Here is a 24,913-nt window from a genome sequence, read left to right as displayed (position 1 = left end):
AGTGCCCCAGCCGGAGCGGGCAGACCTGTGTGGTGTGGCCCCCGACTCAGCGCCCCGGCTGGAGCGGGGCCAAGCCACGTGGTGTGGCCCCCAACTCAGCGCCCTGGCCGGAGCGGGGCCAAGCCGCGTGGTGTGGTTCGCCGGCCAGCTTAAAACATCTCGTGGGCCGGATCCAGCCCGCGGGCCATAGTTTGCCCACTCCTGGTTTAAACCCTTCTTGATCCTACAGTGAAAAAGATGTCATTGGCAAACGGTATTCATGTTCATTTTGGTAGAATCAGACGCTGACTCTGAAATCTCCACTTTGTCTATGATGAGTTCTCACAGCTAGAAATTTGCTCTGAATTGAGATTTTCATTTTTCCTGTAAATTGTTCTAAGGAGAAAAGTAATATAGAGAATTTATATTACCACGGGTTCTGCAGGCATATGCTGAACTTCTGATGGGACGTGATGCTGGCAGAGGTAGGTATCAGCTCTTGCTAAGGCTTTAGGCCTCAGCTGAGCACTGACAAATTCATTGCTGGATGAATACTGAACTTATAACAATGTGTTTAGACTTTATGAAATGCTTGCAAATTGCTGCATACATTAATCTCACTTATTATATCTTTATCACATGCTATAAGGTAATATTTAAGGTTCTGCTTTGTAAAAATTTTTGCTCTGAAACTGAACCCAGTCAGGAGGGATCATCTTCTAGCCATCAAAAATGCCTATCAAAACTACATGGGCCACTGTGAGACATCACAATACAAAGACTTTGTTAACTGCCCTTTCACATCCATAAAGAGGCTATACGCAAAAGGGCTCTTCCCATCAGCTTGAATTCTGGAAAAAAAGAAATAAAAACAGCTGACGAGGAAATTTTTCATCTCTCCTTTGCTGTTTGGGTATGTAGACATACCCTCAACTAGACACCCGCGGCTGGCCTGTGGCAGCCAACTTGGGCTCGCAGGGCTTGGGCTGTGGGTCTGTTTCACTGCTGCGTAGACTTCCGAGCAAGGGCAGGAGCCCTGGCCCTAGGGTCTTGCGAGGGTCCCAGAACCTGGACTCCAGCCCAGGCCCAGAAGCAGAGCTTAATTTGTGCCAGGGCTTGCCAGCGCTGAGCCCTGGCACCTCTAGGCTTGGCAATTCATACCCCTGCCACCTCTGGACTTGTTGTGTCAGTTATGAAAATATAAAAATTGCTTGAGTCTCGGTACTTAATTGCTTGAGTCCCGGCACCTCTTTCATTACAAATTAAACACTGTCCAGAAGTCTACACAGCAATGAAACAGCCCCACTAGCCTGAGTCAGCTGGCATGGTCCAGCCACGGGTGTCAGTTGCTGTGGTCAGTTCCGTAATACCCTGACTGGGCCGGAACTACGAACCAGAAGCAGAGATCCCCAGGGTCAACCTTGGTTAGCCCTACAAGACATCAGTGCTGACAGATCACTACAACTCTGTCATCTTTACAAACCACAGACTGTAACTCAATTGTGTATATATGCTTGCCTGCTTTAAACCTTGTAATAATATTAATTTATTTTTCCTAGTTAATAAATCTTTAGTTAATTATAGGATTGTCTACAAGTGTTGTCTTTGGTGAGAAATCTAAGGTACAAATTGATCTGGGGGTTCGGGTGGTAAGTGACTGGTCTCTTGGGACTGGAAGCAACCTGAATATTTTGTGATCTTTGGTGTATAACAACCAACTATCAGTCCAGCCTGCCCGGGTGGCAAGACAGTCTCCTTCAGCATTCCAGTCTGTCTGTAACTCCATGGTAAGACTGTTATAATACTTTAGGGGTTCATACTTGTTACTGGGTTGGTAAAATGTAATTATAGAACATACAATCAGTTTGGGATCCCTGCCCTGCTTCTTGACAGTCTGCCGTGTAGCTGGCACTCATGGCCGTGAGCCACTCCAAACAGTCTGATGGTCGGATTTCCCCTTACATGGCTGAGTTCAGTGTAGCTGCTCCTGGTAGCTCTGCAAAGGAGGGGGCACTCAAGTAGAGATTGGCAAAAGAGTTATGAAACAATCAAAATTACCATATTACTTCCAGCTCTATTTACAAACACATAAAAAAGCAATACTTGGGAAATGAAAGAGATAAAATGAGTTTTTACGGAAAAATCACAGTGAAGCATTAGAGATAAAAACTTCTAAATTTAAAACTCGTGAAAAAGAAGAGCATCCACTTGCAGTGTCAGGTACCACACCCGCCCCTTCCTGTCCCTCTGCCAGTTGTTAATTTTTTTAAAGTGTTTTTTAAAGTGTTTTTTTCTCACCTGTTGTTTGAAAAATCCAAACAACAGGGGAAACTAAGTGGCTTATACATAGGAAAAAACAGTGAAAACGACTGTACACAAAGGGCTGTAAATACACAAACCAAGAAAACATTTTTACTTTCCCCCCCCCTCCCAGTTATAGTGACCTTTGGAGCTACTTACAATAGCAGGTAAACACTTTTAGGACAAACTTCTAAATTGATAGTGTCCCTTTAACCATAAGTGGACATAGCCAAGAGCTCTGGGACGGGATAGCAATGACAATGTGCAAGGAATATATGTATTATTTGTATTATGTACACAGTATTTGCATTACTTCTCAAATACCCATTACTGCAAAGGTCACCTCTCATCTTCACTCAAATTTAGTTCCATTCAACACAAATATCTTGTTTTCTCATTGCTGCAAAGTACTTACATTGTGAACCCTTCCATTGGCTTTCCTTTCTCCATTACACAAGCTTCTTGACCCCACCTTGAAGATCTCTTGTTCCCACCTTCAAGGCCCTACATGGATCTGCCCATCCTCCCCCTTCATTCAACTCCTAAAATGATGCCCCATTTGTCCACTTCTTCCACAACAGTCTACATGCCTTTTTTCACACTGCCCCCACTGCACTGAACATCTATCCTCAGCTGGCCCACAAAGACAACTCTTCTCTCATTTAAAACCCTCTTGAAGACCCACTTCTGCTACAACTAGCTGCAGTGAGTTAATGACATTTATTTTAATATATAAAATTACAAATTGCTCCATCTGGCTGCACTCATGCCTTTGCTGAAAATATCTTACTGCTCCTACCCCATCCTTCCTCCGTGTCGCCACTCCATTGTTTCCTTGCCCATTTCTGTTGCTACAGGTCTGGAACTAACTACACTGCAAGAATTTCAAGGCAGAGACCCGATCTGATCGATACTGCACGTGAGAGTGCTGTAAATAACAAGGGTTATATCAGGCTGTAGAAAGTCTGACATGCTGAAGGAAGCAATCCCACGTGGTTTAACGTTTCCTGCACTATTATTTTCCTGGTATTTCTCATCTGGGGCCTCTGAACATGCCCTGGGAAAACTATCACACGCAAATCTAACCGCTTTTGAGGGAACCAGATTTTTTCTCTCCTGAGCTGACTGGAAGCCAGCTCGCAGCCTACCTCACAGGGGACAAGCAGAGACTCCCCCCACGTTGGGGAGAGGCTTGGGGCGAGGGACGCCGCTGGGGGGAGGTGTGCAGGAAAGAGACGACCCGCCCGCATAAAGGGACGGGGGGCAGGACACGCCCTCCTCAGTGAGAAATGGGTTTAGGGCAGGGGGGGTTAGGGCAGGGGGCGCCCTTTTCCAGCTCGACATCCTCACCCCCACCGACCCCTCAACTACCCCCCCACACCGTAGTCGCCCTTGTCCAGCCCGACACCCCCATCCCCACTGGCCCCTCAGACATTCCCCACCCACCGTAGCGTAGCCACTGCGGGCCCCGCAGCAGCCCGAGACTCTCCCCCCGCCGCAATCACAGCGGCTGTCGGGCCCCCGACGCTACCTGCTGACCGCTCGGCCCGCAGCGCTGCACAGGGAGAACATGGGGGCGGCGGGGCTGCAGCTGCTAGGGGCGCCCGAGCCCAGGCGCACGCTCCGCTGCCATGTGCCCGCGGACAAGTGGCGGCTCCGCTGAGCTGCGCATCCACTTCCGCCGGCCGCGCCTCCCCCCGCCCTGCGCGGCAACCACGGAGCTCCTCTGCCAGCGCCGTGGGGAGGGAGCATCCGGACAGGGGAACCCTGCAGCAGCCAGTCCTGCTCCGGCCGGGCTTCTCGCCCCTTGCACGGTAAGGGTTCCGCCGCCGCCCTCCATCCTCAGTGCGGTGGCTCTGGGCGCTCCCGTGTCGCAGCGGGGATAATGCCGCCGCCTGGGGGAATCGGGCTCTTCACGGTGTCTCTGTGAGAGGGGAGGGTGCAGCAGGGCATCTCTTGTGCCTCCTTCCCCGTTCGAGGCAGTGCCAGGGGAGGGTCTCCCGGGGGGCAGCCGCCACCGCCCGCTCCGGACCCGGGCACCACACCCTGAGCTGGGGCAGAGCAGATGGGTGAGAAAAGCCATTTCAGCCAAATTGACTAGCTCCGCGATTGAGCGGGTTGCCAAGGAGCTCCTGGGGCTGAACATGGGCAGGCTTGGCTGGTGCCTGACACCGCTGAGCTTGTTGCGATGCCTTGGTCTGGGGGAGCCTGTCAAATCTAGTATACAGCATGTCAGTGCACGTAGTGAACCATAGAAAAGGCAAAAGCTAACGGACAATGACCTTTAGAATGTGTGTATTATATATGTCTTCAATTATTTAGATGCCTATGAGTGTATAGAGGGTATATTATTGTGATCTTTGCTGTACCTTATACAGTGAAACCTGCTCTACTGCATACCTCTTCTTTCAAAGGATCACTTGAAAGTAGGGTCAAAATATCCGGTATATTTTGTAAGATTATTACTTACACATCACCTCTAATAGGCAACCCACTTCTGCCAGCCTCCTGAATGGCTGCTTAAGATGGTTGAACCACATCTATAGTATAACCAGTATTCTATAAACAAAGATGCTTTTTACAGGTGTAGTAGCCTTTCGACTATATGTTAAATCTAAGATCTTTTTCTAGAGCATAGTTAAACACGGCTCTTTTTCAAAAATAAATTCTGGTTTACTGGTTTAGGAAAAAAACTCAGAAAAAGTTGGAACTAATTTTCCTCCCAAAGAGAAGTTATGTAACTCCTAATAGATGCTGAATGCAAATCAGGCTGAGTCAGCAGCATGTCACTAATCACAAGTTTGCACTGAGGTCACAGTGTTTTAGTTTTCAGTCTAAAGAGAAAATGGAAGTGTTTAATTATGCCAGTGGTGAGACATCTATCCATGTACTTTTAAATTGCTTTTGATTTGAGTGAGTATTCCTGCTTCCAGTTGTATGTGCTTTAGAAATTAAATCAAAACTATATCTTTGAGCAAAATTAATTTACTAAATTATCCATAACGAACTTTTATGAACTCCTTCAGGAATTAATTCAAGGAAGTCCTATGACCTGTTTTATGCAGGTGGTCCTACTGGATGACCACAATGGTCCTTTCTGGTCTTATGATTTATGAATCTTATTGAAATAAATAAATGTCCAGTGATACTCTTCTTGAGATGCTTTTTGATGAAGATCTATTGCTGCATATCTTATACATCCAAAATTCCTAGTGAAGTTAATGGGACTTTGGGGTGGGCAGAGTATTCAGGGATTGGCCTTGAAGTACCATTCTTATGGTCTTGATATTTCTCTGAATATTTTCATAATTTAGGTGAAGTTCATAAGCTTCTAAAATGTCATCAGTCAAACACCTAGTATATGCCGTCATCCATTTCTTGAGAGAACAGAGTCAGCTGGATACTTTCACTTCAGATGAACAAGAAAGCTTAGAAGGTAAATACTGAAGGCCGCATATCTGTATGCTAGGTTGGTTGACATATACATCATGACAAAAAAGCAATGTGAATGAACTATATTAATTATCTATGTTGTCTTATTGTGTTTTGTTTCTTGTATGTCAGGAAGATATTATTATTATTTGAACAATTTATATCCTTATCCTGTAGATTCCAATACTCTCTCTGTCAGTTTATCTATTACCAAAGAAAGTTGCCAATTTTGGACTAGGAATGGGAGAAGTTTGGAGTTTCACAAAACCTGAAGAACTTTGTGAAATGTTTTAGAATTTTTGTTATTAAAGGAAAAACAACTTCATTCCTGAAATAGATTGAAATTTTACATGTCCGCAAGATTCTTATTTCTATTGTGTTATCTAGACTGTTGTTTTTAAAACATATTTTAAAGATGCAGTTTAACAACAAAAGCTGAAATAGTCAGTGCATTTGATATGTGATGAACAACTATATTAATTTAAAATATCCCAATATCTGTTGAGAAACTTATTTCCAATTGAAAAAAAGGCCACACTTTTAGAAATAAAATTATGAAGTAGGATTTTTTTATTCATATTGTTTTTTAATAAAATACTGATAAATGTTGATGGTTTATAACTAAGAAGGGTTAACTGATCACTTATTTGACATAGATGTTGGCTAGAGTTGCCCTGAGGCAAACGAACTACAATTTTCATAGAGATTTATTTTCTAAACAAAAGTGGATTATAATACTTTTAGTGGTATGTAAATGCACAAAGATAAAATTGAACACTCCCACAATTGAGCATATTTTAACAGAGAACTGAAGTCCTAATTTTAGAGTTTTATGTTGCCAAAAATATGGTACCATATGTTGCATTATACAATATACAGCATCTTTGCCAACCAATTTGCATAGCTGATCCTTTTTTAGCTATAGAAGTTAACTTTATTTTATGTGAAATAAATGTCAAGACAAATCTTGCCCATGAATGTGTGAACATAGCTCCCAACAAGACTGTGAGGGAAGAATTTGGTCCATGCAGTACATGGGTACTCTATGTACCTTACAATGTGCTGTGCGGTTGTAAAGCATTGTATAATTGTTAACTATCAAATATCAAACAAACTATACAAAAAAACAACAACCAACCAGTTGAAGACTTTATCAAAATAAAAGTACAGCATACTTTTCAAAGCCATCTTCTGTTGATAAAATGTACTCTGATTGGCTGAAGCATATAAGTATATCAGACTATAGGTGAAGTTCACCGCAGTGTAGAAGGACTGCTCATTTGCATGTTTCATTTGTGGAATTCACTCACCTGCATAAACAGAAATCAGAGGGTGAACTGGGGAGATGACACGCACCCTGCCATTTGCAGGGTCTGGATCTGCTATGCAGCCAGGACAAAGTCTGTGGTTGATAACTCCTCTGGTACAATGGAACTCTCAACAGCAAGAGTAAAGCTAATCTGTGTGTGAGACAGAACTTTCATGTGTGGGTGAGGAATGGCCCGAGACTGGAATGAACTCTCCCAAAAACTAACAACAACACAAACCTCAATACTTTCTGCTCTGAGTGCAAGGTGCATTTCTTTGATCTTACTTCCTCTAATGCAAACACATATATCTTTTGCTATGTATTTAAAACAAATAAAACCTTACCAAAAACAGGATTCTCCACTACACATGCTTCTCCCTCTGGGGAGAGAATGAGAGAAAAACAGTCACATAATGCATGACTGGAAGGTGCTCAGAAACTATGGTGATGAGCACAGTACAAAAGCCTGAATAGAATAGATAGTTCTCTTGCACCTGATTCTCCAGCGTATGGATTAGTAGCTTCAGTCCTTCCACCTCATTTATGCAGTGTGTTTAAATGACTGCTTTTGCTCTTCCGTTGGCCATTCCAGCATCTACACTTCATTGCTGTCTTCAGCACCAGCCTATGTGGGATCAGTGTGTAGTTCAAACTGGAATTATTTTGGGGAAGTTTTATTACCAATTATTACATAAGGTCAGACTAGATTATCACAGTGGTCCCTTCTGTCCTTGGAATCTGTGACCCCTCGTACACTGCACCGACAGGTAGTGTAAGAAGGGATTGATCCTAGTAAGTGCCACCACCGCAAAGCCTGTGGTTTAGGTAAAGCGGAGGTCCTTGCACTGGTCCTGTGAATCAAGGTGAATTTCACTGAGGGCTTAAGTGGTGTGGAGGACCTTGCTTAGCCCTCTGCTCTGGGGTGAATTAATCTGCCAGTGACAGTCAGATAGCAGGAGTGTGGTAGTGGGATAGAGAGCAAGTGGCATTTATTCCATACAGATATCCTTCAGACAAATTATTGCAACTACTGTATATAATTGGAGTGAAATCCTGGCTCCATTTTGATGTCAGTGGGGTTAAGGTTTCACCTCAGTTGCTTAGTATATTAAAAAATTACACATTGTCAAAGGATCAATCTCTCCCATTTTGAAAATAAATATTTGTGCTTTGGCTCCACATTTATTTTTAATAAAGTCTTTTGGCTTGCCATTTACATAGCAGCAGGAGACTATCATCCTGTGGGAAGAAAAAGTCTATTTCATTGATTTATCCCATAAGGGTACTAACATTTGTTAAAATCATGGCAGAGGAATTATAAAGACTCAGATTGTGTTAATTTTCCAGTTAAATGGGAATTGTGTGAGCTCACTGTAATATATGAGCCAGTTATTTCTACCATGGAAATTTATTCTAATATTAATAGTAGTAATACATCCAGAATATTTTATATAAGCATAATTTGATCTGTTAGAGTTGAGAGTTCTCTTCCCCACTTCCCTGAACAGAAACAAACAAGATGAGGGGCTAGGAGTCATCACATAGACTTAATGCATTTCCCCCCAAAAGTGAGAAGAGTGAAAATTAAAATATTTTTAAGTGTTTTAAACTATAGTTTCTGTTCTTAGGCTGAGTTAAAAATGAGGCGAGGCATTTAGAAAAGGGGTTACCTGAGGGTAAAAATAAGTGTGATGGAATATGTGTCCTTTCCCCGCATCCGTGGCCACCCCAGGAACTGCTCAGACTCTCATACTGAGTGGACACTAAAGGAAAACTTAGTCAAGCCTCCTCTACCGACATCTGTACAGTGCAAAACAAGAGTCCTAATTCCTGTGACCATCAGCCCCTATTCATCAGGGCTCTGAGAGGAAGAGAGGTCTTGCTTCCTTGGGATCACCTTCAATCTGGGCACAGCTACTCCTGTCCTCCCCACAACACTTCCTAGCTTTTATCATGCTAGTCAGCTGATGCACTAGTTAATTCCTTAACTCACCCAGCCTCCCCCTCTGATTCCTCCCAATTTCCTCAATCAGCCATTGCTGGGGAAACTAATTGAGGCTACAGTGATCAGAGTGCTGATTTGTCTGTCATGACTCAGCACTCTGACTCCAAGGGAAAGCCTAAATTTAGCATTTATATATGACTGTTAATACTTCATAGTAAATTGTCAAGAGAAACTGGATACCCTATTCCATTGATTCTCTGACAGGCATTGTAAAAGTACTATTAATATCATTCACTTATTGTTAATGGAATTGTGCATGTAGTTTTCCACAGAATATGTACTCCATGGAAATGCAGTGGGATATTTTACTTGTCTTTCACCTCAGAAGATAAGATTTGAATTTAGGTCACTAATAAAATGGTTTGAAAGTCACCAACTCACCACTAGATCTTCATTAACAGGCTAAAATCAATATTCAGTTTACCACAATTAAGTTTCTTGTCATGGAGGTCTAGTGCAAGGAAGAGAGGGAATTTAACTCAGACCCTGAATTGTTTTTTACTGAATGGTACAGAACCTGGTTAACATTACAGAACTCAGAAGCAAACTTTCTGTGCAGTGTTAATAATTAGCCATGTACCCAATCAATATTAAAGAGTCATTGTCAGCATAAAATATGTAAGAATTTTACTTACTTTTGTTACTTATAACTTACTGTATGTTATCAAGACTGAAATAATTAAATAAATCTATTTTACATTTTACCATTTATGCTGGGTATTTACTTTTTGCATTTCTCTCAGTTGGAACAATAAAAAATAGACTCCTTAACATCAGTTATTGTTAATTTTTAGTAGATTTTCCTTTCTGATTCCCCTGCACTAGCTCAATATTATCATTGTTCAGATTCACAATGCCACATCTGAATGTTAAAATTAGAATGGACCCTCAACACCCATGATCTTGATGCACCCTGAACTTTTGGGAAGTTCAGACCCTGATTTGAATTTAGTTTCTTGAGGTTTCTCTGGTTTACATTAAAAAAAAAAACAAACCCCCTGTTTTTTTTAAATTAAAAAGAAAATGTAGGAATAAGTTTCTATTCACATCGCGTTTTTTTAAAAACATTTCATACCCTTTTTCAGTTTTGAGTCTAAAACTAGCAGTACCTTAATGGGAGTCATGCTGCTGGATTCCCACACAATGTGTTGAATACTTGCCCCATAACCTTAAGATACATGAATTAGACACCCTCTCTAAGCTATATATAAAGATTACAATCTATGACTGTGTCTACAAACACTTAAGCATGTCACTCATGTGCAGTCCTATAGACATCATTGGAACTGCTTTCATGAGTAAAGTTATGAATTTGCTTAAATGTTTGGAGGATTGGGGCCCTCTGATCCTGGGAAGGGATCTGCTCATGTGGATCCTTAGGCTCGGGCATCAGTGGGACTTTGTGTGAGTGCAAGGGATTTTACAGGTGGATTCCTTTGCAGGATGAGAGCCTATGATTAATAAAGCAGCTGTTAGTAAAAATCTTTTGTTTGCAAAGTAAAATGTACACATTTGAAAACAGTAATTATTACTTAGATATTTCAGTTTAGAATTGGCCCATCTTTTGTGTTACACATAATGTCATAAATGTGTTGCTTTCAGGCTTTATATGTAGTAGACAATTATAAAAATAGCAGTTTTTTATGTGTAGCTAGCATATATATCTACATTACATAATATGTGCTGTTTTATCTTTTGTTTTTAAATTTAGTCATTGTAGGTCAAAAATGAAATAAAAAAATGAGTATTAAAAAAAGTGTGTCTGGATCAGGAATTAAGTTTGGTGGCTAAGCTCTCTCTATATAAACACTAAAGAGCTTCTGTCTCTATTGCCGTGCAAAGTTGACTAGTAGAGACTAAATAGGTTATTTTTTTCTTTCCATTAGGGGAACTTCTCCAAAGAACTGCCTTTTGTTTTTAGGCTTAATTAGCCAACAAATATGTCAGGAAGTGTACCTTTGCCTTATTTATTTTTAGTTTTATTAGTTAGTTTTATTTACACATTTCTATTGAGAAAATAGTGATTTTTTTTTAATCATGTTTTCATTTCTTTGAAGTTGCAATTCAGTGTTTGGAGACTGTTTTTAAGATTAGCCTAGAAGATACGCATCTTGCAGTGCCACAGCAGTTGACAGAAATGTTCTCAAATTCTTTTCACAAGGTAAGAATTGATTTTAGTCTTTTAGAATTACTTTATCATTAGCCAATTAAGATTGTGACTATGGTGTGGAATCTTAAAATGTTATATACGTCAAAACAATGTGGAAACTTGATAAAAATGATATTCAAGTGAAATTCCTGTAATAGATAGGAGAACAGGATAGTTTTTGGACTCTGACAGGACATAAATTCAGTCAAGGCAAAGATAACCCATGTAAAATATGTTACTAAAAAGAATGGGCTTCTTTCTATCATGAAGGATACTTGCCCTCAGTGACACTTAGGCATTTTGCAATTCCAAAGACAGTTGACTAGAAACTGATTGAGGTCGTCCACAGCTTCCTGGTCCCTCTGCCCCCAGCTCCAGTGCGTATCCCCTCCCATGGAGAAAATGTAGTCTCTTAAAGCATTCCACACCACCAGTTTAGGTAAAACTAAAAGCTATACTTTTAAAATTCAAAGGGGTCCAACATAGGAAGAATACTGTTGGCGCCAGGAAAGCAGAGAGAAAACTTGGGAGGAAGAAAATGGGGATATCAGAGGTCATACTAAATCCCCCCTCTCCCCCACTTTACTGGGGCAGGGGGATATTGCTGTAAGATTTTAAGTGGGAACAGACAACTATCTTGGTCTAGTGTGTATTACAGAAATGGTATGATCCCTTGCTGACTTAAGGCCTAATGATGCAATCACTAAAAGGTATCTGTGTTTACACAACCCCTTTCAGGATGAAGGTTGAGGAAGAAGCCATTAATGTAGCCAGGGCCTACACCTGAATCAGAATATACTTCTAGTTATTTGTTTTTGATTTTTTTTTTTTTAATGTAGAATGACATGTTGCCTCTCTCCGATTCATTGCCAGAAGATATTGAAAAGGCTGACCAGCTGAAGGATGAAGGTATGTAATTGATAAGGATGTGTCACGCTGTCTAGAGTCAGGAGCGCCGCCAGTTTTTTTGCCGCTCTAGGCGGCAGAAGGTCCCTCCCCTGAAATGCCGCCTCCAACAGAGGCGGCGGAAGGTCCTGCCCCCGAAATGCCGCCCCCGAAATACCGCCGACGACCAGGGCGGCCGAAGATCTGGCCGCCGCGCCCCAAATGTTAGTGCCCTAGGCGACCGCCTAGGTCACCTAATGGGTTGCGCCGGTCCTGTCTGGAGTAGCTCACGATCGTGAGTGCCAACCTCAGGGGAGACTGTCAAAAAGCAAGGCAGAAACCCCAAACTGGTTGAGCAAACTCCTTTTATTGCTCCAGTACTTGGAGCTGTAATGTGTGAGCTCTGTATTGAGCTTCCAGTTGTTCCATGCATCTGTGGTGGGCTGTCTCCTCAGCCTCTTCGGTTTCTTTGATCTCCTTGATCTGGGGGTCCACCATCAGTCTCTGGGGCTTACGTTCTCCCTGGGCTGCCCGCTACAAGCAGTCGAGTCAGTTCCACTGCAGCAATCTCCATGGCATCTGGGGCAGGCGGGTGCTTAGCTCCTGATCTGGGGTTTTCTGTTTATTGGATATTCCCCTCTCCTTACATAACATTTCAAGGTCTTTTGTCTCAAGACCATAATATGACTGTGGTCTACTCATTGTGTCTATTCTTTAACCTTTCACTCTCAATATCAAGTTTTAACTTTTAATAGCTCTGGATTATGATCTATAAATCCAATTGACCTGTAACATGTGAATCCTGCCACCTATACCAAAAGTTATACTGTCTGGAGTGGCTCCTGACCATGAGTGCCAACCTCAGGACAGACTGTCAAAAGCCAGGGCAGAAGCCCCAAACTGGTTGTGAAGTGTATAATTAGATTTCACCAACCCAGTAACAAGTTTGAACTCCTAAAGCACTGTAACAGTTTTACCATGGAATCAGAGACTGTCCCATGGGGCATTCGAGTCTATTTTGCCACCCAGGCAAGTTGACTATGTGATAGATGGTCACTTTACACCAAAAAGCACAATATTCAGGTTACTCTCAATCCTAAAGGACCAGTCACTTATCCCAGGTAATTTGTACTCAGATCTCAACCAAAGACAACTCCTGTAGCCAATCCTGTAATAAATTAACTAAAGATGTATTAACTAAGAAATAAGAGCATTATTTAGAAGGCTAAAACAGGAAACATACACTCACAAATGAGTTACTGTCTTAGATTTTAAAAAGGTAGTATAAGTTTCTGTAATAAGCAACTTTACATGACCTTTAGGGCCTACCCATGCCAAGTAGCATGGAGATCTCTTGCTTATGCTTAGAAATCTTTGCCCCTCAGAGATCAAACAGCATAAAGAGACAAGTTTTTCCTTGTCAGGAATTTTTTCTCCCCTTCACCCCAGATTCCAACCTGATGGGGTGAGTTAATGTATAGGTTTCCCCTTCCTGGAGGGAATTAGAAATGCAGTCAACAAGGTATCTCTCCCTTGGTCCTACACAATGCCTCATTTGTCTACAGTGGGCCATCTTATGTGAAGAATGAGCATTTTACCTTAATTAATGCTTCTTTTCCTCTTTGGTAGGTTACACAATTAGAGGTTTACGATGCTAACACTCAATATAACTTTATACCATGGGATACAGATATTATAAGTAGGATTAATACATGCAGTATTCCATTAAGTCTAAACACTAAGCACATTCTTATAACACTAATACCTATTTTAACTATACTAATCCAGAGGTAAGACAGACTGCTTTCCAGCTATGCATTTGTCAGTGTTCAGTGAGGCTCTGGGATGCAGTGCCTCTGAAAAAGATTTGGGGGTTGTGGTGGATAATCAGCTGAACATGAGTGCCCAGTGTGAGACTGTGGCCAAAAGAGCGAATGCGATCCTGGGATGCATAAATGGGAATCTCAGGAGTAGAGAGGTTATTTTACCTCTGTATTTGGCACTGGTGTGACTGTTGCTGGAATACTGTGCCCAGTTCTGGTGCCTACAATTCAAGAAGAATGTTGTTAAATTGGAGGAGGTTCAGAGAAGCACCACGAGAATGACTCAAGGATTAGAAAACATGCCTTACAACGATTGAGCCCTTTAAGTCTATCTAGTTAGCTTAACAGAAGGTTAAGGGGTGACTTGGTTACAGTTTATAAGTATTAGGGATGTAAATATCATTTAAAAAGTTAACCATTTAAATGATTAAAATATTTCATTTAAACGGTTAATTGATTAAAGGGAGGGGGGCTGGGGTCGGGTTCAGCTGGCTGGGGCTGCTCTGGCCAGCCGATGTGGCTGGGGTTGGGTTTGGCTGGCTGGGGCCGATCCGGCCGGCCAGTGCGGGGCTGCTGGGGTTGGCGGGTGGGCCGGCCCGGGGGTTAATGGTTAAGGCGGGTTAACCAGTAAGACTAATGCTTACTGGTTAACATTTTACATCCCTAATAAGTATCTACATGGGGAACAAATATTTAATAATGGGCTCTTCAATCTAGCAGAGAAGGTTTAACACGATCCAGTAGCTGGAAGTTGAAGCTTGACAAATTCATACTGGAAACAAGGTGTGAATTTAACAGTGAGAGTAATTAACCACTGGACCCATTTACCAACGGTCATGGTAGATTCTCTCTCACAGACAATTTGTAAATCAAGATTGGATGTTTTGCTAAAAAACTGTGCTCTAGGGATTATTTTGGGGAAGTGCCATGATCTGTGTTATGTAGGAGGGCAGATAAGATCATCACAATGGTCCCTTCTGTTTTGTAATCTATGAAACACAGAAACATACTTAGCTGTTTTCAGTCATTGTCTGAGATGAGAACTGCCCCTCTGCAGGGTCTATCTCGGTCACAGCTGCAGCCACACTGGATGGACCTGCCCAGTCTATGCATCTATAGCAACCTGTTGACTCACCCCCAATACTAAAGAGAGAATTTACCAACTAGCTGAAAAGTTGGTGACATGTCACCTAGGCCTGTCATTTATTTCAAACTACATTATTGTTGAAATTAATTTGTGATCCATTAGCTACGTTACTAGACTCTACTCCCTGTTACACTTACACCTGGCTCTGTGAAGATTATGCATTCCTTCCAAATGGAAGTGACTTTGCTAATATGTGAAATATTTATGATTCAACTTCTCATACTATATTGCCACGAGTAACCTCATTGTGTATCAGTTATAACAGAGTTGAAAAATCTGTATGGTTCTGTTAATTTGGAATGTTGGTTCCTTCACTGCCAATGGCTGAGACCGAAGGATCTTCCGCATTTAGCCATGTGTCCTGCATGGAGAGGACTCAGCGCCTTCTGGAGCATGTCAGCTCCCTGTACTCTTCTTCCTTCATACTTTCTTTGTTGTGTTCCTTCTCTTACCTTGGCCCATTTGCCAGGACTTGAAGTTTTGTTAGTCTCTTCCTGTTAAATCTGAGCTTTTTCCCTGCCTGAGTGGGATTATGACCTATGCCTGTACTGCTGCCAGACATGGTACAAGGGATGGGAAGAAAAGTAAGGCAGGGTCCTTTTTCCTTTTACTGTGCTAGTGCTGCTTGGTGGTTTTCCTTTCCTGGCTGCATAACATTTTTAGTCTCCTAAGTGTTGACTAGTGATGCATCTGCTGAGGTGTTGGTGAGTACTTCTGCATCTGAGTCATCTTATGGCACTTGTGGTATATATGTCCTCAGTGTCTTCATGAAAGAGCTACTGGTAGCTGCATGGGACTGTTCATTTACCTGTCCATCTTTGTTGTCCTTGTTTTTAGAGTCCTCATGTTATGGTTGTAGTTTCAGGCAAGTTTTGGGTGAATTAAATCAAAAAGGGTCTCCACATCTAGTTCATTAAGTTGTGAGACCTGCTAGGATATCCATCCTGACCAATCCAAACTGCAGCTAAGCTGTTGTGGTTGACCAGCCCATTGAGCCAGTTCCCAACAAACTGGTTCCTTGCTCAACAGCAGGGAACTGCCTGGTAAGTATGTAGAGTATTGAGAGGGCTGTAAACATTAAGTGTTGTGCTGCTTTGTAGATAACAAGTCTGCATGAAAAAAAGTGTACTGTATATTCAGCAGACTAATACAAAATCTTTTTTCTGAAAAGTAAATCACAAAAGGCAACACAGTCCCAACTGCTTTGTGAGGTACTGTAGTGTAGTGATTCTGCTCTGTGTTTATCTTTCAGATCTAGAATTACACCTTTAATTATCTTAAAACATAATTTTTACAATTTATTTCAGGTAATAATCACATGAAAGAAGAAAATTATGTTGCTGCAGTGGATTGTTATACTCATGCTATAGAGCTGGATCCAAACAATGCAGTATATTATTGTAACAGGTAAAAAAATAACAAAATATCCCTTAAACTTCATAGAGATAATTTTAAAAAGAAAAACCGAACTCGATCAAAACAAGGTAAAGTGAAAAGCCCTCCTTTTCAGTGAGTAACAACATTTCATTTATACCAGTTTGGTTATGCACATTTTAAAATGTATCATTTTAACTATACTCAAATGTTTGTCTTCATTATATTTGTCGTGTAGATTTTAACTTTGTTTCAAGACTTTATTTGGTGACTGATGTTGGCAACTTGAAGCAACTTCTACACAAGAAATTAGTAAAGGCCTGTTTCAAAGCCCATTTGAGCTAGGGGGATCCACTCTATGGAATTCTAATGGATCAGGCCTAATATGCATTAATTTTCCAGAGCAAAAATATTTGTAAAGTGCTTTGAAGATGTAAAACATTATATAGGAGCTAAATATCTTTATGCCAGGATTATTGCAAAAGTAACAGTTCTACAGTTCTAATACAGATTTTACTTTTAGTTACTAAACAAGTTAATTATATAGTAGATAGAGACAAGAACAAGGATACAGAGGAACCACAAACATTTACTAAGATGGCATTACATATTTAAGGCAGTAGTTCAGAGTTTGAACCATATCTTTTCTCTGATAAGACAGCAGTGCCATAAATTCTCTCTAGATGTAAACTGGTCATGTAGGACCTGATCCAGAGCCCATTGAAGCCAATTGAAAGACTCCCATTAACTCCAGTAGGCTTTGAATGATCCCAAAATGTGTGTAATTAGCAACACAAAGTAACTACTACTACTTTGATATTCAGTGAGTATGGAAAATATGTACAACTTGCAATGAGTTGGTACTGTAAGGTATAAGTGGGTACACTGCCAGTGGAAGTCATTTAAAACTAGGAATGAGTTTTGCTCCAGGAGTTTTGAGGATGGTGCAGACATAAGTTGAAGCAGAGGAGGGAGGGGTTGCTTTATCTTAAGAAAGAGGGAGAGCCTAATCAGGCTGATTCCTTATTTGGTCCGTTGAGTCTGTCTCTAAACATGAAAAAAAAAATTGAAGTGCATGCGGGGCTAAATACTGCCTTTGATTACACTCATGCAACTGTATTGACCTCAGTGGGGTTGAACAGTTGTAAAGCGGTTCATATAATTAAAGACAATGAACACAACCCAGTAGGAAGGGAAGTAATTTGTTCCATCAAACCTAGACAGATTCAGAGGGCATAGTAGGAAAAAGGTTTAAATAAAAAAAAAATCATTTTACACAGAATTTTTCATGGAAAACTAGCACAAAATGCTTTGCAGAATTAAATATTCCTCCTTCTGTAAACTAGCATTTTAACTATGGAAAGACAAGCTGGAATGTTTTTTCTGAATACTCTTAAACCATGGGAAAGATTGAATTTGAATACTGATCTGAACTCTTTGGCTTGGCCACTCTATTGTCTTAACTCATAAATCATATGTAAAAATAATTAGTGTTTCCCTGGTAAAGGTGCAGTAATAATTCAGTGATTCAGAAATTATTAGGCCTCTTTATCCAGACTTACCTACTAGCATGAGTGACATTGCACGCACACACACACACACACCCCTACCTGTATTTCTGCAGAGACTTTGAAAAAAATCAGTATAGATCAAATACATGGTCAGTCAGTGTAGAGCTTCTAGCTCCTCTAGCAATTCTCCTGGAGCCAGGCACCTGAGGGATAATTGAACTCAACAGAAGGATTGTCATTGTGATATGAGACTGATAGGTAGAGGTGTAAAGAGAGAGAGAGAGATCAATGAGATCCTTTGAACAGTGAGGAGTGAAAACAAAAAGTATTATTGCTGCAAAAGGATGATTGTACATAATACTTGTTTTCCTAGACAGTCATCATATATCACCAGATCTACCATTTGACAGTTTGTCTTGTTATAATTGATTTAATGATGTATTTTGTGTGTATCCGTATTCTGGTTCTCATACGCTTTTCCACACTATTATGTTTTTTGTAAGATATGACTCTATATAATTGAAGGCTCTAAGTCAGTAAGGCACTTACACATGTTTAACTTTAAGCACTTGAACAGTCCTGCTGAAGTCAAGCTAGGTGAGCAAATTTTCTATAATGTAACTGAGTAGTCAGTAGGATTAAACACATTCTTAATGTTAAGTGTGGTCTTTGGGGCCTAAATCTGGATGCTCAGACTTTTCTTAAATATGTTCTTTTCCCCCTACTTTAGGGCTGCTGCTCAAAGCAAGCTCAGCAACTACAATGAAGCAATAAAAGACTGTGAGAGAGCGATAGCAATAGATCCAAAATACAGCAAAGCATATGGGAGAATGGGGTAAGATAATCCAGATTTATATAAGCATTAAGGGCCAGATCTTTGGAAGTTGTAAATCAGTGTAGCTCTATTTAAATCAATGGCATAATTCCATTTTGTGTTGACTGAAGATCTGGTGCTAAAAGTGCAGTTGTTTTCTATGACTAAAGCTGGCATGAGGTTCCATGTACATGTTCTCTCCTACTGACTTCCTGTCAGATTTGCTCTGTTTACACTACAGATTTTTTTCTTCAGTTTATCAGCACTGCAAACTCAATCGAGGGAGTCAAACTGTGTTCTTTCTCGCTCCTACATAATCACCAGTAATTATTCTGTAACTGGAACAACAACTGTTCTGTTAATGATAATGAATAGAGAATAGAATCTAGGTCCCACTCTCAAAAGTGTTGGGTTTGCAGAGCTAACAAGAGTACAAACTTATTTTTCTCGCTTAAATACACCTAGGAAGCGGATCTGTTGAGGTGGAAAGTGCTGTTTATTTAGTCATTCTTCTGACCCTAACATCGCACTCTTAAGTACATACTATTACGAATTCACATCTGCACACTTAGGGAAATTCATCCTTATGACTTTTTTCAATAGTCCCTGTTCAGAGGCGCTTTTGTGCTGGGGATATTTCCCAGAGTGCCCATGCAGTTGCTTTGTGACGTCTTTGTCCTGTCATAACTGGGCAGGGCAATCAATCATTGCATGCTTAGAGTGTGGGAGTTAGAAACTAGGACCCTTGACACCAGAAATACAGGCCTTTACCACGTGAGTTACAAGCCTCTCTGGCTGATGTTGTAATAATAACTTGTAGGCAAGACTGTGATTACATTGACCCATAAATGCCAAAGCAGGTCAGACATTCCATGCATCTATATGTATATAAAGAATCAGACCCCCTAACCAATAAGAGTGAAGTTCATCTGGTAAACCTCTTTAAAGAAATTTTAATAATAAAACAAATATCTAGTACCAAATTCTTCCCTCAGAGGCACATACATGGCTCTCATTGAAGTCAGTAAGCTCTGTATATGTGCATGTAAGGTCTGACTTTGGTCCTTAGCTTTTTAAATTTCAAAACATGAATTTTAATTCTGAATATTGAATGAAAATATGAATGCTGCTTCTGTGAATACTAATGGTTGAATCTAGTGAAAAATGTGAATATAGCACAGTGAGAGCTGTCTGGAAGGATCAAATGGGATTATGTATCTTTACTACCTGAAGTTTTATGAATGTCTCCATGTTTGAAAGGGCTCTTGGCCCTAATCTGAAGGGAGAACTATGGCCAGCATAGTACTGGCTTCTGTAAATGTGTCTGTGCCAAAGTCTGTGGTCTGAAGTGCAGTGGACAATGACTTGTTGAACTTTGGTGATAACGAGGATCCCCTATAATGTAAATTAACATAATTTAACAGTTTGGCATAGCTAGCGTGATATTTAGGGAATCTAAAAATAATATGATCAATAAATTACTTAAGAGATTCCTTTTGGCACTCTGGAGAATGGTCTCTCTAATGACCCTCAGATGTAGCCTACCGGGGTTTTCCATCATCATGACTAAGCAGGTAGAAAAATTAGATGACTTCAGTTTCTTATACTGCTAAGATTATAATATTAACAGAACACTGAGAAAAATATTAAGATATCAGAATAATCACTGTCAATGTTTTTTCTCTGTAGCTACCTATTCAGATGTAGGTCTGATTGAGTATTCAATATCTTAGATACAATGGAGCTGCCATAAGTAGCAGCTATGAACAAAGTGGAAAACCCTTATATATTAGAAGTGTCATAGTACATAACCATGAAACCCAACTAGAAGAGGGACAAATTGTATTAAACCCAGGGTGGGCAAACTACGGCCCGCAGGACCGTCCTGCCTGGCCTCCGAGCTCCTGGCCCGGGAGGCTCGCCCCTGGCCCCTCCCCTGCTGTCCCCCTTCCCCCGCAGCCTCAGCTGGCCCTGTCGCCGGCGCAATGCTCTGGGCAGCGGGGCTGTGAGCTCCTGGGGCAGCGCAGCTGCAGAGCCTGGCCTGACCTGGTGCTCTGAGCTATGTGGTGGCGGCGGCGTGGCCCGGCTCCAGCCAGGCGGCGCGGCTGTAGCGCCGCCAGCCACCGGTGCTCCAGGCAGCGTGGTAAGGGGGCACGGAGCGGGGAGGGGGGGTTGGGTAGAGGGCAGGGGAGTTCGGGGTGATGGTCAGGGGCGGGGGTGTGGATAGGGGGCAGGGTGGTCGGGGGGGAATAGGGGGTTAAATGGGGGCAGTCAGGAAGGAGTTGGATGGGGCGGCCGGGGGTAATCAGGGGACAGGGAGAAGGGGTGGTTGGATGGGGCAAGGGTCCGGGGGAGGGGGGGCGCGTCAGGATGGGGGGGGGGGGGTGAATGGGGTGGCAGAGGTCCGGGGGCAGTCAGGGGACAGGGAGCGGGGGAGTGTGGATGGAGCAGGGGTCCTGGGGGGGGGGGGGAGGGGGGCCGGGGGGGAGGGGGGGGGGGGGGAGGGGTCCGGAGCCCGGGGGGGGGGGGGCGGGGAGGTGGGGGCCAGGCCATGACCCTCTCCCCTAAGCGGCTCCCCATACAATTTCCGAAACTCGATGTGGCCCTCAGGCCAAAAAGTTTGCCCGCCCCTGTATTAAACCATATAGGTGACCATATAGGACAACAAATATAAAACAGTTACTTGTAGTAATTGTGCTTTGTCAAGATGATTGTCTATGTGGATAATGCTCTAGCATGCCACTAGTGCATGAGCTTAGAAGATTTGCCTAAGAAGTGTACATTGGGGCAGCTTGCTGCTCCTCTCCTTCCCATTCTGGGTTCCAAAGAGATTGCGTTGCCACAAACGTCTTTTAGTTCATATCACTAATTCAGGAATCCCTCTACAAGAGACTGCAAAGAAGTGGAGAAAATGAGCAGGGAGCATAGATCCATATGGGTAGTCATCATCTCAGGGAGCTGTAATTACTATGGTAAGTAAATGGGGGTTTTTTCTTGGAGAATTTCCCATATGAGTTCCAACTTCCCACTCTTGGAAGATTAACAGGTGGGCCTGGGGACTGTTCATTTAAAAATGATTGCAGGACTGTTATCCTGAATTGGGTATCAGTTTAGAGCCCTACTTGAGAGAGCAACTCTGCGTAGAGGTGGTTACAGAGCTCTAAGAAGCACCCTTGTGTATTTCACTAATTGATAACTTGTGAAGGCATGGCCTAGAATAGAGCCAGAAGCATTTAGCATTTTCGTTGGTGGCAAAAAGTTTTCATAAGGCTTGCCTGTATGTGGAACATATGCAAGACTGAGTTCTTGGGGGATCATCTGTGCTGCAGAAAGTGGTATGACAAAAGTAAATGCCAGCACTAGTCAATATGCATCAATACTTACATTCTGGTAGTAAACTTACATATATTTCGTAATGATCAGGATCGAAGTTAGTTGTGAGATTCTCTCACTTACTCCTGTGCTAATTAGATCCAAAACTGTTAGTATCATTACTACTTTGATGCGCTCATACTGGCTTTCTTAATTTCACTCTAGGTTGGCCCTGACCTCTATGAACAAATACCAAGAAGCAATTACCAGTTACCAAAAAGCACTGGTTCTTGATCCAGAAAATGACTCTTACAAGTCAAATATGAAAATAGCTGAACAGAAACTAAGAGACCTCTCCAGTCCTGTAAGTTACCTTAATTAGTTTTTCTTTTCAGTGAGGTTTTTTTAATAACTCAAATGGAATTTCCTAGACATAGTACTCTTCAGATATTATTTGTTTACAGACTGGAACAGGACTGAGTTTTGACATGGCAAGCTTGATAAACAACCCAGCGTTCATTAGTATGGTGAGTATATTAAGTATATCTTGTTGCTTTTAATTAAGAAACAGAATGTAAAATGTTTTAAACATTACTCCTGCTTCAACAAGAGAAGATGGTTTTAATGCTTATCATAACTAGTGTATACATCCAAAGCACAGGACTTGGTGGTGATGGGGGACTTCAACTACCCAGACATCTGTTGGGAAAGTAACACAGCAGTGCACAGATTGTTCAACAAGTTCTTGGAATGTATTTGAGACAATTTTTCATTTCAGAAGGTGAAGAAAGCCACTGGGGAGAGGCTGTTCTAGGTTTGATTTTGACAAATAGGGAGGAACGGAGGGAGAATTTGAAAGTGGAAGGCAGCTTGGGTGAAAGTGATCATGAAATGCGAGAGTTCATGAGTCTAAGGACTGGTAGGAGGGAAAACAGTACAAAAAGATAATAGATTTCAAGAGGGCAGACTTTAGCAAACTCAGGGAGTTGGTAGGTAAGATCCCATGGGAAACAAGTCGAAAGGGAAAAACAGTTCAAGAGAATTGGCAGTTTTTCAAAGAGACACTATTAAGGACATAAGAGCAAACTATCCCACAGCATAAGAAAGATAGGAAGTATAGCAAGAGACCACCTTGGCCCAACCAGGAGACTTTCAATAACCTGAAATTCAAAAGAGAGTCTTACAAAAAGTGGAACCTAGGTCCTACAAAAAGTGGAAAAAAAGGATGAATATAAACAAATAATACAAGTATGTAGGGAAAACATTGGAAAGGTCAAGGCATAAAACAAGATTAAACTAGCTAGAGAAATAAAAGGGTAACAAGAAAACAGTCTACAAATACATTCGAAGCAAGACGAAGACCAAGGACAGGGTAGGCCCATTACTCAATAGGGTAGGGGGAAACAATAACAGAAAATGTGGAAATGGGATAAGTGCCAAATAACTTTTTTGTTTCAGTTTTCACTAAGAAATTGAGTAGCAATTGGACAACTAACTGAATGAATGCCAGTGAAAATGAGATAGAATCAGAGGCTAAAATAGGGAAAGAACAAGTTAAAAATGACCTAAACAAGTTAGATGTCTTCAAGTCACCAATGCCTGATGAAATACATCCTAGAATACTGAAGGAGCTGACTGAGGGGATATCTGAGCCATTAGCGATTATCTTTCAAAAGTCATGGAAGATGGGTGAGATTCCAGAGGACTGGAAAAGGGCAGATATAGTGCCAGTCTATAAAAAGGGGAATAAGGACAACCTGTGGAATTATTCCAATCAGGTTAACTTCAGTACCCGGAAAGATAATGGAGCAAATAATTAAGCAGTCAATTTGCAAACACCTACAAGATAATAAGGTGAAAAGTAACAGTCAGCATGGATTTGTCAAGAACAATTGTGTCAAACCAACCTAATAGCTCTCTTTGACAGGGTAGCAAGCCTTACGGATGGGGGGGAAGTGGTAGATGTGATATATCTTGACATTAGTAAGGCTTTTGATACTGTCCTAGATGGAACTACTATAAGATGGGTGCATAACTGGTTGGAAAACCGTTCCCAGAGAATAGTTATCAGTGGTTCACGGTCAAGCTGGAAGGGCATATCAAGTGGGGTCCCGCAGGGATCAGTTCTGGGTCCGGTTCTGTTCAGTATCCTCATCAATGATTTAGATAATGGCATAGAGTAAACATATAAAGTTTGCAGACGAGACCAAGTTGGGAGGAGTTGCAAGTGCTTTGGAGGATAGGATTACAATTCAAAATGATCTGGAGAAATGGTCTGAAGTAAATAGGATGAAATTCAATAAGGACAAATACAAAGTAGTCCATTGAGGAAGGAACAATCAATAAGGACAAATACAAAGTAGTCCACTGAGGAAGGAACAATCAGTTGCACAAAATAGGAAATGCCTATCTAGGAAGGAGTACTGCAGAAAGAGATCTGGAGGTCATAGTGGATCACAAACTAATTATGAGTCAACAGTTTAACACTTGCAAAAAATAAAAAAGCAAACATCATGCTGGGATATATTAGCAGGAGTGCTGTAAGCAAGACATGAGAGGTAATTCTTTCGCTCTACTCTGCAGTGATTAGGCCTCAACTGGAGTATTATGTCCCATTCTGGGCGCCAGATTTCAGGAAAAATGTGGACAAATTGGAGACAGTCTAGAGAAGAGCAACAAAAATGATCAAAGGTCTAGAAAACATTACCTATGAGGGGAGATTGAAAAAATTGGGTTTGTTTAGTCTGGAGAAGAGAGGACTGAGGGGGGACATAACAGTTTTCAAGTACATAAAAAGTTGTTACAAGGAGGAGGGAGAAAAATTGTTCTTTTTAACCTCTGAGGATAGGACAAGAAGCAATGGGCTTAAATT

The 24,913-nt window shown here is 41.5% G+C and overlaps 2 protein-coding genes across 6 annotated transcripts in view; one reads left to right on the top strand and one right to left on the bottom strand.

The window, feature by feature from the left end:
- NLN (neurolysin) overlaps window positions 1–4,084 on the bottom strand; it is a 62,448-nt gene extending 58,364 nt beyond the window's left edge. For all 4 annotated transcript variants that reach the window (XM_024209359.2, XM_024209358.2, XM_024209357.2 and 1 more), the window contains exon 1: window positions 3,812–4,084. In XM_024209359.2, the coding sequence (XP_024065127.1) occupies window positions 3,812–4,032 (221 nt within the window). In that variant the 5' untranslated portion in view covers window positions 4,033–4,084. The remainder of the gene's footprint in view (window positions 1–3,811) is intronic.
- Window positions 4,022–24,913, top strand: part of SGTB (small glutamine rich tetratricopeptide repeat containing beta) — a 35,622-nt gene continuing 14,730 nt past the window's right edge. For both annotated transcript variants that reach the window (XM_024209362.2, XM_024209363.3), the window contains exons 1-8: window positions 4,022–4,094; window positions 5,595–5,716; window positions 11,084–11,187; window positions 12,015–12,084; window positions 16,338–16,437; window positions 18,646–18,750; window positions 22,267–22,405; window positions 22,506–22,568. In XM_024209362.2, coding sequence (XP_024065130.1) covers window positions 5,617–5,716; window positions 11,084–11,187; window positions 12,015–12,084; window positions 16,338–16,437; window positions 18,646–18,750; window positions 22,267–22,405; window positions 22,506–22,568 — 681 coding nt within the window. In that variant the 5' untranslated portion in view covers window positions 4,022–4,094; window positions 5,595–5,616. The remainder of the gene's footprint in view (window positions 4,095–5,594; window positions 5,717–11,083; window positions 11,188–12,014; window positions 12,085–16,337; window positions 16,438–18,645; window positions 18,751–22,266; window positions 22,406–22,505; window positions 22,569–24,913) is intronic.

The sequence above is a fragment of the Terrapene carolina genome, unplaced genomic scaffold, assembly GCF_002925995.2.
Source record: "Terrapene carolina triunguis isolate 2854851 unplaced genomic scaffold, T_m_triunguis-2.0 Scaffold69, whole genome shotgun sequence".
NCBI classification, from domain to species: Eukaryota; Metazoa; Chordata; order Testudines; family Emydidae; genus Terrapene; species Terrapene triunguis.
Note: the sequence above shows the minus strand (reverse complement) of the source record. Positions and strands in the feature narration are given on the sequence as shown.